General features: G+C 42.6%; 1 protein-coding gene across 1 annotated transcript; it reads right to left on the bottom strand.

Moving 5' to 3' along the window:
* Positions 1-1,064: 1,064 nt before the first annotated feature.
* mtm1 (myotubularin 1) lies at positions 1,065-19,188 on the bottom strand. Its single transcript, XM_022747793.1, has 16 exons — positions 19,122-19,188; positions 13,743-13,824; positions 12,103-12,175; positions 10,381-10,475; positions 9,620-9,730; positions 8,439-8,540; positions 6,873-6,956; positions 5,406-5,555; positions 4,524-4,709; positions 4,187-4,369; positions 3,916-4,071; positions 3,702-3,749; positions 3,497-3,589; positions 1,932-2,045; positions 1,640-1,816; positions 1,065-1,256 (listed from the first exon to the last, which is right to left on the bottom strand). The coding sequence occupies exons 2-16, from the start codon at positions 13,797-13,799 to the stop codon at positions 1,065-1,067; spliced, it is 1,821 nt and encodes a 606-aa protein (XP_022603514.1). The 5' UTR covers positions 13,800-13,824; positions 19,122-19,188.
* Between the last annotated feature and the right edge of the window lie 604 nt (positions 19,189-19,792).

Below are 19,792 nucleotides of genomic sequence, written 5' to 3'. Positions count from 1 at the left end.
CATTCTGTCATTGTGTTACTTACAGATGGTATTATAATGAAAATAAATTATTCGCCTTTTTGCTGGGGACCCCCAGGAACCACCTCAGGGACCCCCGGGGAATCCACAGACCTCTCTTTGAGAACCATTGCTCTACAGCTCTGTATCATGTTGCTGTCTTCACCAAACCTCAAACACTTATTTAGCAATCAAATCATATCTGAAAGATTTAAATCCCTCTGAGAGACGCAGACAGACTGAGACATCCAGTAGCTTATTATGTGAATGTGTCATTTCACTGTGACTTTAAAGGTTTTGAAATTTTTTTTACATAAATAATTTCTGAGAGTAAAGACAGAAATTTCCCCCTGGAGTGAACCGCATCATAATCTTTTTTTTTTTTTTTGTTTAAGCTAAGCTAGGCTAGGCTAAAGCTAGTGCAAGCTAAGCCACACCCCTCACGTCTCTTTGAAGTGGAAGCACAGATAAAAATTCTCTCAGTGTTGAACCTCTAATGTACGACAGTCGTAACTCAAGGGTCACTTACTGGCCTTATCCAGAGCTTCATCTGAAGAATGTGAGTAAGTGGACCTTGAGTTAAGATTATATAAGTACACTTCCTCAGTACTGAGCACACGCACAGAGCTGGGCCTCGGTTCATCAGGGAATCTGATGTAAATTGATTGAGGTGGACGGAGGACACACACCTCCGGCCCCGCTGCGCTGCCTGTGTGATACACAACCGCTGTGTGTCCTGTGTGTTCAAGCCCTTTGTACTGAGAGCCACTGAATGTCTTTAAGGCTTCACTGTATGACGAGTGTGTGTAGAGATGTGTTGTGACAAGGCTGTACTGTGACATATTGCATAAATCGCCACCATCACCTCTATGGTGTTAGAGTTAACCATCAAAGCTAAGTCTTATTAGCATCCTTAGTTATCACAGTTAGACTGAGCAACACTAATTCATTCCCTGCGTGTGTGTAAGACAGAGATCAGAGTGAAAGACACAAGTGCAAGTCAACAAGTATATCAGAGAGATAGTGGTGTTATGTGTTGTGTGTGTGTGTGTGTGTGTGTCACTGCCTCAGAAGGGAGTGTGTAGTGTGTGTATTGCTGTATTGTGTGATGGGGGGGATGAGGGGGTGTTGGGGGTGGGGCTGTTAGGCAGGCGGGAGGAGGGGGAGGAGTCAGAGAGCTGCAGCTCCTCCAGCTTCTTCAAGTACTCGTCTCTGAGGGCCAGCAGCTCCTTGTAGCGCTGCTCCACCGGGCTCTGCTGCTGTAGACACACACACACACACACACACACACACACACACACACACACACACACACACAGACACGACAACAACACACACACACACACACACACACACACTTACTGTATTAACTGTATTTACTGTGAATAATTTGTGATGCCTGCTTAATTGTTTATTAATTAAAATGATGGACTTAAAATTTGGAATGATCATGTTCTTAGTTTTAGCCAAATTAATCTCACATTTATAAAGGTAAATACTGCCAAAGATATGAACAGGTAAGACACCGGTGACAGACATAGAAAGTACCTGCTGGTCTTCTTACAAACCAGCTGACACACAGAGAGGAGGGGGCTTCTGTGCCCCTGAGGGTACATTATAACAAGCACTGTGGGTCTCCTACCTGCTGTCGGATGCGCGGGTTCCAGCGGATGTAGTATGTGACCCACAGCTCGAGGTGACGCATGCTGGCGACGGGGTACAGGACTCTGCCGGACTCGGGGGTGTAGAAGGGGTTTAGATAAATGTCCATCTTACCGTTGACCAGAGACCACAGAGACACGGTCTTTGACCTCACCTCCTGACCACAGACAGAGAGGGGGGGGGGGGGGGCGTCAAACATGCGCAGAGGAAATACAGTGCAGTCTGCTGTGTATATGTGGAAGGACAGGTGTTAAAGGTCCAGGTGGTCTTACGTGCTGGTCTCGGGCGCTCTCACAGTTGTAGAGGAAAGTCCCAAAGCGGCAGCTGTAGAGGTGATCCAGGATTGTCAGCAGGAGGCGCTCGTTAAACTCAAAGGCTGTAGGAAACTGAGAGGAGACAAGAGTTCACCAGTTAGTAGACTTAGTAAGGCAATATCCCAAAAAATTGAGTTATTAGTTATGTTATTTTTTGGTGCATTTCATCAACAAGACAGTTTAGAGACGGGAAATCGAGGGACAGAGAGAAGGGGAATGACATGCAGCAAAGAGTCTGGTGGGCTGGGCGTCACACCGGGGAGTCGCTGCTTAGAGCATCTGCACTCACGTGGTATGCACCCTAACCACTCAGCTATTGAGTCACCCAATATCCAAAATTGCACTTGTAAAAAAAAAAACAGTCCAGCTTGAATATCACGATATTATCACGGGGGTGTTCAGGTGTTTTTTTTATTTTTATAATATATATTATTGTATTTGATGTCTCAGGTGTTTCAGTTTTATTAGTCACATGCAAAAGTACAATGTACAGTAAGAAAAGCAGTGACATGAGGGTTGGACTCGGCAGCAGGACAGACTGAGCAAAACTGCAAAACTATTTTTTTCCCCCCAATATTATGAAAAATATCGCATATGGTGGGAAATAAGTCCAGCAGTGACAGTTCACAGACGGCCTCATCTCAGATCAGAGAACACTCTGTCAGACTGATATTCTGTTTTTGTCACAGCACCAAAAAGACCTGCAACAACATCCAACAGCGAGTCTAGAGGGCGCAGCAGGAAAATCAGGGACAGTATGAAGCTGCAGCATCAAATAGTGACATCTGGTAATGAAATCTTCCCGCTCAGGGTCCTATCTTTGTAGAAGCACAACAACCGGTTCCAGCAGCTCCCTCACAGTTTGGTATTTTCCTGAACCTGACTCTTTCTCTGTGGTATTTTGGCACCTAGTGCAGAGCACATGGTGAACAGGTGGGCAGTTCATTCAGAGGTAGTCTCACAGACCGTTCTGATAGAGGGGGAAAAACACTCTATAAACCAATCACAGTCATCTCGGGCCGTACTGAGCCCAGGATGCACAACGGAGCCCCGTGGGCGTCACGGGGGTGGGTGGGTGGGCGGTTTTTTCGGTGGAACATTTGCACCGTCATTAAAATGTCTGATTCCCCAGAAAGAAAACGCCTCAAAAAACGGTAAAGACGTGTGTCGACTGTGTGATTTCACATGATCTACATCTTCATCTAAACTAAATGTGCAGCGTCTCGGCTGCAGCTCGGAGGTTGATGTCGTTTCCTGTGGTGAAGGAGATTTTGAAAACAGTAACGGGCAGGGGAAGCAGGGAGGGAGGAGAGCACCTCCTGGAACAGCCTACATCCAGTGACTCACACTAGTTCAGATGAGACATGGTAAAGCAAACTGCTGCCATTAAACTCCCAGTGTTTCCAGTGTGAGAGAGAGTGGGAGAGAGAGAGAGAGAGAGAGAGAGAGAGAGAGAGAGAGAGCAGGGCATGGAGAGGCAGTGTTTAAATGTCTGTGACACTCCCTGGAGTGGTTGAACTCACCTGTTTAGTCATCTGCCAAACACAGTCTATGAACTGAACAAAGATGGGTGATCTGTCCTGGTCTGCATGGTTCTTGTCCCCATGACCTATCCTCTACACACACACACACACACACACACACAAAAAAATTCTATCAGTGAACTGAGTCATTTCCTGTAAACTGAACAGCAGTGAATATAATATCAGCTGTAAAATTGTTGCTTACTGAGGCAAATTTGTGTCCAAAGCTGATCCACTCCTTCTCTATCAGCACCTACAACACATGTTCATCACATCAGGTTCATTATAATCTTCATTTTCTGTCATTTCACTGAAGCTTTATTCTAGAAGTAAAACCACCGCAGCTTTGTGCTTCCTCAGTTGGTTTGAATCCAGCACCTCAACAACATATAGTATTATAAGTTGCTCTTATAACTGACCTGGAAGCCTCTGAGTGTGCGGTAGTGACTGTCCAGCATCAGCATGGCCAGAGAGGTGAGCTGAGCGGTTCTGTCCCAGCCGTCGCTGCAGTGAACCACCACCGAGTTCCCACTGGAAACCTTGTCTGCTACCTGGATGGCTCCTGACAGCACCAGCTGCGCACACGCACACACGATGCGCGAGAACACATAAAGATAACATAAACATCTTAAGAAAAGTGTTTATACATGGAAACTCTTCATTCATCTATGTGCAAACTCCTCCTCTGACCTTGACATGTTCTAGCCAGTGTGTGGACTCTAGACTGGACAGCCAGTGGGACTCCTCCACGTTGGGGTAGACGATGTCTTTGAGCTTCTTCAGGGACTCCCTCATGACGTGGATGTTCTGGATGTCCAGGAAGATCAGCTCTGCGTTCTGGTACTCGTCGCCTTCGTAGCCTCCTCCGGTCGCCTGGGAATCACACGTGTGACGAGATCAACAATAAGGCAACATGTTCTTTAACGACAACTCTCATACAACCGTCATCACTGAGTCCTGCTGCAGAGGGAGGCTAGCCAGCTGCTGCGCCCCCTCCTCTAACCCCTGACTTCCTGTCCCCTCTGACCTTGTTGGCCACGGCGTTAACGTTGGGCCTGGCGTCGAAGATGGTGAGCTTGGTGGTGTCGTTGGCCTCCCTGATCAGGTCCAGGTAGCGCTCGTCGTCCTTGTTCCTCTTCCCGGACATGCCGACCAGAGGCTGACTGCAGCGGACGATCACGGCCTGGTTCTCCCTGTGGATCCACGACAGAACCTGAGGCACAGAGACAGAGGGAACATGTGCAGATACCAGTGAGCATTGTGGGACATGGAGTCACTGTCGGGAAGCTGTAATGGAAACAGTTGTGATTGTAAAGCGTACTTCTCTTTACTTATGTCGGGCAGGTTTCAGTTCAAGAGCATCAGTGAATCAGTTTGAATCACTAGTTTCTATAGAACCTCTCTGATCAAACACTGACTCACTCTGTTAACCTGTGGACCAGCTCAAACACTCATTAGAGTCTCCTGCTGAAGGACGTGGGGTTTGTTTACAGGCTGAAGAAGAAACAGTCATCGACATACCGAGGCTCAAACGGTGACCGGACAGACTCTCACCTGACGGACTGAAACTAAATATCCGAGTTTACAAATATGCGAATAGAAACTGTCGTAGTTCTGTTTCTAGGTCAGGTGAGGACAGGTCACATGACTAGAGTTTCAAACTACAAAACAAGAAACGCAAACTGCTACACACAGGTTGACTCTCAGTTTTACTTCTGCTCCTGTCATTTCAGTATTTCAGTATTTCAGAGAGTTTATAATTCACACGTTTTGTCTGTGAATCCAAACCTGATATACGTTATTCCCCTGAGCCAGAAGACTTCATGTAAAAGCTAGTAAGTGGACCTTGATTTAAACCTTCTTTAGTCACAACATGATTCGGTTTTCCGTAGACCAGTGTGGAGCTCACCGGTATGCGTCCTCTGGACCTGAAGGTGGCCACTCTCCTCAGGTCCTCCTCTTTACTCTTAAAGGGCACAGCCAGCACAGTGGGGTAGGTGTCACACAGCTCGTAGCTCTTATTGATGAATGTGATACGCCACTTGTTGTTAGGTAGACCCTACAAGAGACAATATTCATCATCATCATCATCATCATCATCAGACACTGACTGAAACACTGTAAATGCTCTTTTTATGCCTCCACGTCAGCAACAGAGTTCTCGGGTTCTCCGTCCGTCCCATTCTCATGGACGCTATATGTCAGTAGCACCTTGAGGGAACCAAGGATGAACTGATTATATTCTAGTGGTCAAAGTCATTTTATATGACTCTGGATAAACAGGGATATCAATAAGAGTATTGATAAGTATTGGCATCAAAAAGCAGCAGCAGTACTAGAACAGTAAAGTCCTGACTAGAGTTGTGTCAATAGAGCCATCGACAGCTGGTGATATGGCCTCGTTCTCACTTAGTATGTATTAAATATATCATTCTCTTATTATTATTAGAATTATTATATCAATATTAAAAAGAATTTGCCCCACAATAGTTTCATGTTGGCATTCTCCGCATATAACCAAACGCTTGTGAAACCAAATATGTCACTGGACCATAAGTAAAACTGATTCCACCTCCCCAGTAATGTGTGCTTCCCCCACCCCGTTACCCCAAGTACCTGTCTTCTGTTTCCTACCTAGACCTGAAGAAGGGGAGGGGAGAAGGAAAAAAAAAAATAGAAAATGTGTTTTTCTTTCCTGTTTCATCTTCTTTTCTCTCTTCCTCTCAACGACTCACATTATTGTAACAATAACAAAAGCTGTCAGTTGTTTTGTCACACTGGTAGTGTATGCCATCATGTTACGTGATTATATCAGCCTCCTTGTCTTTGTAAATAACAAAAAACAAACAAAAAAAAAACACGATGACTACGCTGTGCACACACACACACACACACACACACAATCACAAATGAGTGCCTAAAACCAGGTCATTTAAACCCGTGGGGTCCAGCAGTTCTGGCTCTACACGGCTGTCAGACCCTACAAATATAGTGGGCTCCTGGTTTTCAAACCCCATGAATACAGTAAAGAAACCCACACACCCACACACCCACACACCCACACACCCACACCAGCTGACTGGCGTTAAAGCAAAGCCGTGTGCTGTTAAACAGAATGTGTTGTGTGTTGTTTCAGAACCATGGACAGAGCTGTGTGTGTGTGTGTGTGTGTGTGTGTGTGTGTGTGTGTGTTTGTGGAGATCAATAAACACACAGAACAGCCTGCTTCCTAACTGATTATTACCACCGCTCTGATTATTACATGTAAATAAATAATGTTTAGTTTCATTTTAACACTGCACAATGGGCACATCAGGCAGTTTTCCAGGGTGATGACACGACCATGTGACTATGGAGAAGGTGGTGGGGGCCTCACCTGGCGTCTGAACTCCTCTATGGGTTTATAGATGTTCCAGCCGTTGTCCCCGTACTTCTCCTGAGTCACGTACGCAAACACAGGCTGGACAGAGGGACAGAAGAGACTTATTTACACAATACACTGATACTACAGCAGCATCACAGTGACCCAGAACACACACGCACGCACAGTTTTTAGCTTCTTCTTAAAGCCAGTTTTAAAGACCTATTGGGCTCATATACACACACACACACACCTTATTTATTATTATTAACAGAAATAAGAGAAGTATAATAATAAGGAGAAACATTCTAAAAACACAGATTATGAAACAGATCATATCTAATTAAAGTGCAAAGATTAAATGATTAAATGAAGGAGAACAGAGCAGTTTTTAGCTTCTTCTTAAAGCCAGTTTTAAAGACCTATTGGGCTCATATAGATATATACATACATATATATATATATATACATATATTTAGGGCCCCTAGACGTCTGACATCCTCAAATATTTTGTGAAAAACAAAGATATTGAGTTTATGATGTTCCAGAACAGAAGAGCAGTAACTTCTCACGTTATAGAGCCTGGAACTTCCATCAGTGACTATAACAATTAGTTGATGATAACATTAACTGTTGATTAGTTTTCAGTCAGATTAAATGTGCTCACTGTGACCTGAAGCTGCTAACTGCTTTATCATGTTTTTCACATATCAGAATACTTAGCCTCTGGTTACTGTTAGCATAGCATGCAACAACATGTTCAGCTCTGTGAGTGATTCTGACTGAGATGCTCCTTTAATATTTGTCCTACTGTCCACAGAGTTATACTCAGACACTTTAATCTGAGAACCAGATGTTGAGATGTAACACAGTTGTTCATATTTTTGTTCTGATGATCAGATGAGACCGTTTCATGTCCATCCTATAGTCTGTCGGTGTCTATGTAGAAGATGAACAGGACTTTTTATTTCACTGTGGACGCCTGAAATAACTCGCACCACTTGGCAGCAGTACGCAGGACACACGTCAGACAAAGGAGCTGTAAACACTTTTAAAAGACAAACCCCTGCTCCATTATAAAGCTGAGAGCTTGGCTGTTGTCCAGTGTAGCCTGGAGGTAGTTAGCAGAATGAATGCAAAAGGTTTTCATCGTCTCTTTTAACCTTAACCAGAGACATAAAAGAAGCCGTACTAAGGCTCTGACACAGATTTGATCACATGCAGATATTAACCAGGCAGATGTAGCTGCGGCGTGGGCGGGCAGGTGTGTGTCATGGTGTGTGAGGGGGCTGCATCTCTGCATTTCAGCATTTGCATGAATACTGGGCTCTGAAACAGATGGAGGTTGACTGAGCCAGAGCTGACTGCTGCTATAAATACACAGAGTGTTCACGACTGGACTAATGTTCACCATAAAGACAGTGGAGCCTCTCAAACAGACTGAACAGGTGTTCCCCCTGGTTTATCCAACCAGTGTGGATCTGATGATCGGAGGAAATGAGGCTCATCTGCATCGTCTGCATCTACCCAACAGCCCTCAGTCAGTGGACAGAGGCAGAACTGGATCAGACGCTGACTTACCAGACCATGTGACAGGGGGAAGGCGTGTCTGAAGAGGAGCTCAAAGATGTCTCGTCTGCTGTGGCCCTCCTGCTTCAAGGCAAACCTCAAATTCCTCATGTCCTGAGGAGACAGAAGATAAACACATTTACTACCAATAAACACAGACACACACACACACACACACAAATACAGCACTGAAGACAGATAAGACAATGTTCCAAGACAGAGAAGCATTTCTTCATGGAAGTATGTGTGACTGCCGTGTGCTCTGATGCCAGCACAGGATTTCTGGATGACTTCATAACTGAAACTCTCTGAGCTTCTCCGCTGATTTAACACTGAACTCCTGTAACTCTTCTAGTGCAGATTTCAACACCTGGAAACAGACTGTGGAAAATCACTGGAGTTCTCTCTTAATGTAGTGGCTTCAAAACACCAGAGGCTGTACAGTATTCACTTGATTGAAATGTGAATATAATAGACTATATTAGACTTGGGCGATATCCAAAATTTAATATCTTGATATAATCAAGCACAAATATCACGATATACAATATTATCAACAAACAATACAATTATATTATTGTATTTTATGTTTCAGGTAGAAGTGACGGTGCCACTAAACAGTAGCTCAAAGTTTTATTTGTCACATAGTAAGTTACAAAGGACAGTAAGTAAAGCAGGGAAATGAGGGTCAGACTCATCAGCCTGTGTAAAACTGCAAAAAATATAATAAAATAAAATATTATGAAAAATACTGCATATCTAATTGAAGTATCATATGAAGTATCTAATCATGTTTTTATTTTTTTTTTCAAGTATTGATATTGACTTTTTTTTGTACTGTCCATTTTATAGCTGTAATACTGCAAATATCCCCACTGTGGGACTATGAAGAAATATCTTATCTTATCTTATTATTATATTATCATTGAATATTGGCCTATTGGCTATAGGAAAAAAAAAAACATTGTAATTCATAGTAGTCAAGTATAACAGTTATCAATATGAAAAGTGAATTATACAGAATGTGACATATCAAATGTTTTGGTGGACTGCACAAGTATTTTTAAAATGTTAATTAAAAATGCTGCTTGTATATAAAAGCTGAAAATTGCATATCAATATACATTTCAAGCTCAAAGACGGTTGCTGTAAATATCTAAATGACTATTGGACATATAATAAAGCGCACACACCTTGCAGGTGATGTCCAGGCCATACGAGTTTTCTCCTCTGCTTGATGCCCCACCCATCTTCTCCACCCGACTGATGGCACCCAAAGGAACATCCAGTGTCACCGCCACATCCTACAACACACAGTCAGCATAAAAAAAAGCATGCATGCTCACTACATCAGCCAATCAGAAAAAATGCTTTCAATACTATATGGAATTGTTCCCTGAATGTTCATTTAGGAGAATTAATACATATACAACCTGAGAAACCCCAGACCTAGACCCCAGATACCAGTGAACCCAGAGACCTTCAGACTGAACCGATTGAATCCTGCTTAATGTGAAGGCACTATCACTTCAAATATTCAGCTGGTTCAGATTTTAAAACTCTCTAGACACGGACAGTGAATTTGCAAATGTGACACAGAGGCAGCAGAGGTTTGTAGTTGAGCTGAAAGAAAAACATATTTTCATTCTTCATTGATACATTGATTTTTTTTTTCTTCAGTTTATCATTTAAATTAAGTCTTAAAAATCAAGAACAAAAACATTGTGACATCTCCTGAACTTTAGATTATTACTGTCCTGTTGTAAATTCCTCTGGATTGACCAGAACTAAAATAAGTTTTTTGTACAAAGTGTTCGTTTGAGTCAGTTAAAGGTGTGGCTCACAGGATCAGGATGGAACCAACTCATCGTCAGCCAGGAAAAATCCTGTTTGACCTGACACACACACACACACACACACACACACACACACACACACACACACGGGGACTTACAGTGTCTGAGCTCTTGAAGTAGAGTCTGTAGTTGGTGATCAACACTTTTCCTTTCACAGCTCCACTGAATGGACAGATGTAGATGATGTCTTTATCTGAAACACACAAACATATTCATTTGACTTCTCTCTTATACCTGAGTCTTATTGGTGTCACAGCAGCACTCCCTCCTGCAGACAGAGGTGTTCAGGCCTCATTGTCACTGTTGGTGAGCAGTGAGCCCAGTGAGGAAGACAACACACTCCTCTGTGGTGGGTTAGAGTGGCTCTACAGTGTGGTGTGTGGTGAATGTGATACCTGAGGCTTCAGCCTGGTCTAACCGTTGTTTTCACAATATATACTTATGTAGAGCTTTTCTAGTCTCATCGACCAGTCAAAGTGCTGTACACTACACACAGGCCCTGTTCAGACCTGGCATTAACAGGTTAATGAGGTTAAACCAGCATTAAACCAGCGTTAAACCAGCGTTAAACCAGTGTTAAATCAGTGTTAAACCAGTGTTAAACCAACATTTAACCAGTGTTTAAACCAGCCTTAAAACAGGCTTAAACCAGCGTTAAACCAGTATTTAACCAGCATTAAACCTGTATTAAACCAGTGTTAAACCAGCACCTCAGTCTAATCACAGGATCACAGTTAACCTGGAGGATCTGCAGCTCCCTCATATCTGACCTGGAGACCTCAGACCCTGTTCACACCTGCACATCCGATCACTAGAGGTCGGCTCCGAGTTCGTCCGTTCACACCTGCTTTAAAATGCGTCTCCAGTGACCACTTGAGATCAGATCTCACTTCCTTGCTTTATATGCAAATACACACGTTTGGGTTGTTGTTTTTATCCAATCTGACAGACGGGTCCGTTGTCAATGTGCCTGTGTATGTTTATGTGTGTGAGAGAGAGAGAGAGAGAGAGAGAGTGTGTTATTGTCTGTAATGCTCTGGCAATATTGTCCACCTGACATTCATGCCAATAAAGCATACTGCATTGAATTGAGACAGACAGCAAGAAAGAGACAGAGCGCGGTACGGAGGGGTTGATGAATCAATGTGCTGCTCACAGCTCCACAGTGAAGTCAGGTTTAATCAATTTCAAATAGTAAAATATTTTGGTATTTAGGTAAACTGCGTTGGGACTAATCGGACTGTGACAGAGGACGTCAGTTGAGTAGTTGGTCCTTCAGTGTGGACACATGTGGCCCAGACCACCTCTGACTGTGGTCTGAGTGATCGGATCTCAAATGTGTCCTAAATGAGTCTTGGGTGCGTTCACACCTGAACTTAGAGCTGACCACCTGTGATCAGATCACCTGAGACGGATGTTAATACCAGGTCTGAACAGGGTCATACACACTTCAACATGCGGCCTGGAGGAGCTGGGAATCGAACCACCGTCCTTCCGCTCTACCCCCTGAGCCACAGCCACACACACACACACACACACTCTGTCAGTGTGTTCTTGTTGCTGAATCTTGAAAATGAAAAGCATTTTCATGGTGTGTGAGTATCACAGGGGGGTTATGTTAGTTCTTTATTTTCAGCTCTGTAGTTTGACGAGAGGAGAAACACGAACTCAGCACAGTTGTGTTGGTTGCAGACATCCATCACAGTTAGCTCGTCTATAGTGCCACATTTAGATTTTGAATTTATTGTGACCTTCATCGTGTCAAACTAACTGATGACAGAGGGTTAAAAAAAAAAAAAAGACGATAGTGAAACACTCACCTGTAATTCTCTCCTCTCCTGGCAGCAGACTGACATCTGCTAACAACTCCATCTTCAGAGACTCTCTGGAGGTCTATACATACACACACACACACACACACACACACACACACAAACACAGAAAGTTGTATTAATAAAGAAAAAATCACAACAAGTAAAAAACAGGCGAAAGTAGAAAACTGAAGTGTGTAAGATTGAAACCAGTTCTATTAATAAAGTGTTTATGTGGAGGAACACACAGGAAACAGGAAACTCAGACATGTCGCTGTAAGTTTCTAATAGTTCCAGTGTTTGTGTCTCCACAGAGAACCACTGATCCTCTGACGTTACTGCTGAATGAACCTGATTCTACTTTCCCTGACTGAACATTTACTTTTTAATTCAGAGACACAGTCATCATCCTCTTTACAGTATAAATGTTTCTCTGACCGCCTCGCTGTCTCTGCTCTCTGTTAAGGGTCAGCTGTTCAGGACTGGGAGGACTGTTGCTGGTCTGGTGACTGTGTCCAGGCCCAGGTCCAGGTCCAGCCAGTCCCACAGAAGCTGACTTTAGCCTTTTTCTTCTCTGTCGGTCATGCAGATGAGACAGCAGCACAAACAGTTCAGAGTCTGTGTACAGGAAATAAAACCCTGCTGGTCTCCTGGGAGGTGTCTTCAATACTAAAGTAGGACACGGTGCCTCTGAGGACGGAGTCAGATTCAGTGTCCACTGAGATGAGACTGTAAACATGGATCTGTTCCTTTTATGGAAGACGATGGAGAGAACACCATGAGGTTATTAACACGCTCTTCATCCTTAGTTTATTCGCTTTTCATTCATTTCCTGTGTGTCAACACAACTTCACCGACTTCAGACACATTCACAAAAGTCTTCAGACCCTTAGTCCAGTTCTTCGTAGGACCTGGATTCTTCCTGTCAGATCCTCTCAGACTCAGACTGGACAGGAAGTGTGTGTGAACTCTCCTCTTCAGGTCTCTCCCCAGATGGTCTATGAGGTTTAGGTGTGGACTTTGTCTGGGACACCTAGGGACAGTCAGAGACCGGTCCTGAAGACTCGGCAGTGCTGGTGTTTGCTTCAGGTCACTGTGGATCTGAAAGGTGAACCAGCTCTCCAGTCTCAGGTCTCCTGGACTCTGGATCAGGTTTTCTTCAGGGACCTCTTTGTATCTGACCACTCTCCCTGTCCCTGCTGCTGTTACACTGACTGTTGGGTTCTTGGTCTCCTCCCTGGACCCAGGTCCTTCTCACCTGGTTCCTCAGTTTGTCTGGACACCAGGTCTAGAAGAGTCCTGGTTCCAGACTTGTTCCTCTTCACAGTTCTCTTGAAGAACACTCAGAGCTTCTTGTCCTGATCTGTGTCTCACCGCAGTTTATCACAGAGGTCTACAGAGGGTTCACTGGACTCTGGTCTCTGTCCAGACCTGCAGGTGAACTGTGGGACCGGATCATCTAGAGACATGGCTCTGAAGACTTTTAATAATGAGAGATTCAAGTTTTGATTTTACTAACATGTTTTCACTTTGTCAGTATGAGTTACTGATTATAGACTGATGGGTAAAAATGAATCCATGTAAAACTGGATGACCTAATGAAGTGAAGGAGAGTGAGTTCTCTCTGACGCTGCTGTGAATCCACTTACACTGGAGATGTGTGTGTCCAAGGCATTAGAGTTGTAGACTGAGACAGGTGAGGCCATTGCTCAGGGAGGGGGCTTCCACAGGCTGAGAGACAGAGAGAGAGAGAGAGAGAGAGACTGTTAGGACTGCTATACCCAACAGAAGCATACTTAGTATTCACATACTCACAGACAGTGATTCATTTATTCATTTACCATGAATTATTTACATGGTGACAACATCATCAACACCAAAGTTCACTGAGCAGCAGCTGAACCACCCACCCCCCCTCATGAGGTGACATCAGCAGCTAACTCTGGGCTTAACTCTGGACTTCCTGTATAACGAAGCTGGTTCACTTCTAAATGGAGTACATGACAAGGCGTGCTGCACATCTCCAGGGCAGTTAACATGTGAATAACCTACCGGCCAATCAGCTCGCTGTTCTACTGCAGGATCCTGATGAGAACTAATACAGTACTGAAGTCACCTGATCAATACTGGATTCATCAGGTCATTGATGTCGATATTGAGGATCTTAAAATCTCAGTAAAGTATCAGCCGATATCTATTCTCCAATATAAACCAATCACCTTTGGATAAATTCATTTTGTTAATACATTTAATTTAACTGTGACATTTTACAGTGTAAAAGCAAACCCCGACTCTGTTTCTACATGACCTCAAGCATAAAGCTGACATGCACTCAGTGAGCACTTCATCGGGAACAGCACACTAACACTGGGTAGTCCGTCCTCTGCTCGCAAACAGCCCCAGGTTTCTGTTCTTGGTGACAGGAAGAGGAACCTGACGTGGTTGTCTGCCGTTGTGGTAAAGGATGGGTATTATTAAGATTTTAACGGTAGTACTACTTTTATCGATACCGCTCATTAATCCGGTAATTTAACTGTATTCTTATTGGTACTTATTGTTTTTTTTTTTTTGGTAGGAGAAAAAATATGTGTATCATATGTTTGTCTTTTGGAATTTATCAACAGTTACAAGAGTGCATGAAGAGTGAAACAATAAACATCAGATTTGATCTCTAAAAACTCTTTCTGTTGTCATCACTCTCTCCATAACAATGTTAGCAAACCAGAAATTATGAGCCATGTTTTCCTGTTTTTTTGTGGTTGGGTGCCACCGCTCAGTGCAAATGTAATTGATCGTTACCACGGTAACATTGGTCTTAGGCCTGAGTCAGCCTGGGGGTAAGGTGTCTAATGTTTTTGGCTTAAAGTGAGTCAGTCTTTATTTTTGTGAAACGGTCTAACATTAGACTGATCTGTGAGTGAACTGAAGACTGGACCAACGCTACAGACCAGTCTCACATATCTCTGTGAAACTGGCCCCAGGATCTGCAGGATTACAGGTGTTCCTAATAAAGTGCTCAGTGAGTGTTCGAATGCACAGGCTCTGATTCCAGTAAAGTGACGATAATAAAAAGCGGAGCCAGATAATTATAAACCAGTGGAACCAGTTTGTGGTTCATTATATCTGATTAAAGAAAGTAGGGATGGGTGATATAAAACTATTTATTAACACCATCACGGTTTAACACCAAGGATTTAACTTTAGCTCAAAGATCCACACCCCCCTGACTGTTAGTCTCTGGTATTAGTCAAGCTCCAGATACACTAACTCCCATAATGCAACTCATCTTGCATCTTTGAATTAGACCCTCCCTGTGTGTTAAATTCAGAAATCTTTGATTTAGGTTATTTATACTGATTATTCCTGTTTATTTGATCTGATTCATTTATTGTTTTCACTATTTCTGTCATTTCTTTTGTAACTTTGTAAAAAAAAAAAAAAGGGCTGCATGAATAAATCATGTTGTAGTTTATTATTAAATGTCCACATCTTCCAAATGTCACCCCTCCAGTGTGTAATAGAAGCTTTCCTTCAGTCTCAGAGATAAACCTGCTGAAGACCACATCAAACAGCTGTCCATCACAGGGTCATGTTCTACCTGGCGACAGGTAAACTGACTCAGGTCTAAAGAAGGTGGCACGTCAGTGGATAGGGTTTGATGATGAATCCCATGTTACATCTCTTTACCTGGTCTGTTTGGTAGAATGAAGAAGTCAGTTTTTACTTCACTCAACAAAATTATCCTCTTAGATTTACCAAAATAAAACTGGATGAAAATATAACTTTGTCCACCACAATGACATCAGTGAGAAACACCTCTGTGTTCAGCAGCAGCTCAGACTCCATCTTCCAAACTAAGCACACAGTTGAATCAACACCGCTTTAAATCAATTTCAATTAAACCTGAACATTACAGCCTTCATGAAGCAGGATTTACTGCAGGACCGTTGGATAAGTTTTAGATAGGGCTCAACAATTCACTGAAATATTATTGAAATCTCAATACGGCCAAGTGCAATATCTAAATCGCAGAGGCTGCAGTTTTTTGATAAATGGTCAAATGTGTCACAACAGCAGATACATATAAATGAAGGATTGTGGTGCTACAGAGACCCCCCGGCCTCCAAATCAAATGTAAAGATGTAGAGGACCAAGACCGCCAAAAAAAATCACATCATCATTTTTAAATGTATTTTCAGTGAAAATCAAATGAAACTAGAATTACCACCTCATGTTTTTTGATTATTGATTTGATTATGATGTCACAGTGAAGCTGACCTTTGACCAGTTGGATATAAAATGTTGTCACTTCATTTTATCGTTATAGACATTTGAGTTAAATTGTGTCATAATCAGTGCGTGAATTTGTGAGATATGGCCAAAATGTGTTTCGTGAGGTCACCATGACCTTTACCTTTGACTTTTAACTACCCAAATCTGATCAGTTCATCGTTAAGTCCTAGTGAATGTTTGTGCCAAATTTGAAGAAGTTCAGTCAAGGCGTTACTGAAAATTTTGCATCCACGAGAATGGGACGGACAGACAACCCGGAAACAATATGCCTCTGGCTGTTGCTGCCGTGGAGACATAAATATAACCTTTCACAATCATTTTTTTTTTTGCATATTGTTCACCCCTAGTTTTAGTTGGTGTTCCTAATAAACTGAGAACAGTGTAGTTAAAAGAGGGAAAGAAATACAAAATTAATTTAAGCTTCTTTCTTAAACTAATCCATCATACTGTGTCATAACTGACTCTGATCATTATTCATGAGGTTGTTTTATAGTCAGTTTATTTTCTATAATGTTGTTGTTTGTGTTTGACACAGTGAGAGACTGAGACCTTCACAGACAGATCTGATCTGAACGCACTTAAACGCACCATCACTCTTAACCTCAGGTAATCTGACTTTGTGTTACTGCTCAAGCTACCAAGAGGGGATATAAACCGACACCGCATCAGCTGTACTGATCCCAGACCAGTCACCAGGTGAGTTTCCATCCACATGTTTTTACGCTCATTCCTCTTTCTGTGCATAAAACATAAAATATCACATAAAAGTTTTTCACTTGGGAGAGGTGGAAAAGTAAAAAAAAAAAAAATCATAGTTTTTTTTTTAGCTAGAATCTGCTCTACATTTGGATGGAGACCCACTGCCTCAGCTGAGACGGGAATCTCCTCAGTCCTGTGGAGGATTGAGATGTAGCTGCTACCGCCAGCTGACCCTGAAGCTGTGCTGCATGGAGGAGGATGCCGCAGCATCACCTGCAGACGGTCAGCTGAGCGACAGGCTGTGAGAGAACTGAGCATCCTGCTGCGATGCATCAATACTCACATTAAAGACATGAAACTTGGCAGGAGGTACTGCTTCCTCATTCTGTGAAAGCCTCTGACAGCAGCGTGAAGACCTCACCATCACATCTATTTATAGTCTGGTTCATGTTGGTTTGGTACGAAATGAACATGAGCTTCATATTACAGCTTCCTGTGTCTCAGGTTATTTCAGAGCTCGTGAGTTCGTACTGAGGAAGGAAATCAGTACAGCAGCGAACAGGTAAACACTACCTGTTCTGACAGGGACACCTGTAACCATGGTGACTGCACATTAAAGATGACACCTCAGACTGTTTAAAAGATAATTGGCAAACACAACGCTTATACACAATAATCGAACGTTAATTAATCAGAATCAGGCGTTTCCTGTACTGCAGCAGATCCCTGCTGACACATATGTGACAAACTGAAATCAATCAATAATATTGACTATGCTGATGTATTGATCTCACTCCAGGAAACAGCAGCTGGTGCAGGAACCAGGCTGCAGAGTCTGCACAGAATCACACTGTCAGAGTGTTTCACAGAAAAAAAAAATCATGATGTGATGATTCTGATTTTGATTCTCTTTCCATCTTTAAATCCCACCTGAAAACACAAACTTCAAAGCTGCCTGTTCTCTTTAACTCCAACACCGGCATTCAATGCGACCATATTTGTTTTATGCAGTTATATTTATTCTAATTTATTTCATTCTTGCTATTTTATTTCTCTAACTGTGTGTTATAAGGAGTACTTGAGTTCTTTGAAAGGCACCTATAAATAAAATGTATTTTTATTATTATTATTATTATTATTATTATCATTCTGACAGATATTAGGATATGAGTCAGGATTACAGTGGGAATATCAGAATTTCATTTTCACTGAAAAAATATAAACATGATGTTGATGTTGGCTGAGGTCACAGTGCTTCATTTATAAAGACTGTGACACATTTTACCAGCGATCTTTTTTTTTGTTGTTAATATTTTCATTAATTTTCCAGCCACAGCAGCAAAACAAACACATGCACAAGCTGAATACAGTGTTCATTATATCCTCATTAACATCTCTCCCACACAGCTGTGTGTCAGAAGTCTCTGACCTTTGACCTGAGCATCAGTGATGATGACAAACATCTTTTACAACAAAGCACCAAAACACTTTCACCACATGTACAGACTGAAAACAGCTTATTCTATCCGAGCACAGAGAGATACGATGACTAGAGAGCAGCTGAACCACAGTGAACTGATTTTATTTAGACCAGTTCACAGACTGGTTCCACGGTGGAACCCAGGCTGCTCTATCCGGTATTTTCCACAGACTATCAGGACCTGACAGCTCAGGATCAGTCCAGCAGCTCTGAGCCCTGAACACAGTGTCTCTGTGTTTCTCTCCATCGGCAGCAGATCAGGGTCAGACCCGGGTTCTGTTCACAGCAGGTTTTAAACACTCAGAACCGGCAGGGTGGGGGAGAACAAAGGTTCTCCAACACCCCTGAACTGAACTTTTCCAACTTGGCCGCTCCAGCGGGTACAGCTGTGGAGTTGACCAGGAAATAGCAGAGGCCTAGACGGTACGGCGGCTCGCTCCAGCCGAAATTCAGGCTGTTTCTCCGCCACAGAGCTCAGAAACCTCCGGCAACCGCCTCCGGAGGACACTTAGTGAGGACGCAGCTGGACTCACCGCGGCCAAATGTCTTTACTTACCCGCAAAGTGCGATTCTCCCGCGGCTGAATGTCGATCTGTTTCCCTCAAGCCACAGCAGGAACTTACTCTCGTCACGTGCCGGCCTGTCATGGCGCCGATTGGCTGGTTGTCAAACTACTGCGCGCAAAGAATGTTGGGAGATGTGGTTTCCAAAAGGGTTGCCATGTTCCACATTTGTCATATTAGGCACGAAATGTTTGTCAGATTTTCAAATGAATTCGCATTTTTGGCAACAGAACGTACTGTTATATGCCTATTTTATATAATAAAATAAAATAAAATAAAGTTTTCATACAAACAGAAACAGAGAACTGAATTTGAGGCAGTAAATACTATTAAAAACAGATTTAAATTTCACAATGAAATAAAACAATTGGAACAATTTCATATATTGACATATATGTCTAGCCCATAGAATATGTATGTTTATGTATTTATGCTTATATTGTAGGCAAATGTTACTGTAGTGTAATGTTGTAAAGTTTGTCACTATATGTTGATATTATAAACAGTAGATTCCAAAAGTCTGAGACAACTTTCCCAGAATGAGAAGATAGAGATATTTAAAATTAATGAGAAATGAATAAGAAAAAAAAACATATATAAACATTTAAAATTTTTAAATGTATGTTGTTCTATTCTGACAGGTTTATTCAACTTACAACATCCA

This window comes from Seriola dumerili, unplaced genomic scaffold (genome assembly GCF_002260705.1).
Source record: "Seriola dumerili isolate Sdu_G_001 unplaced genomic scaffold, Sdu_1.0 BDQW01000111.1, whole genome shotgun sequence".
Taxonomy (NCBI): domain Eukaryota; kingdom Metazoa; phylum Chordata; class Actinopteri; order Carangiformes; family Carangidae; genus Seriola; species Seriola dumerili.
The sequence above is the reverse complement of the archived record's forward strand: the minus strand, read 5'-3'. Positions and strand labels throughout refer to the sequence as shown.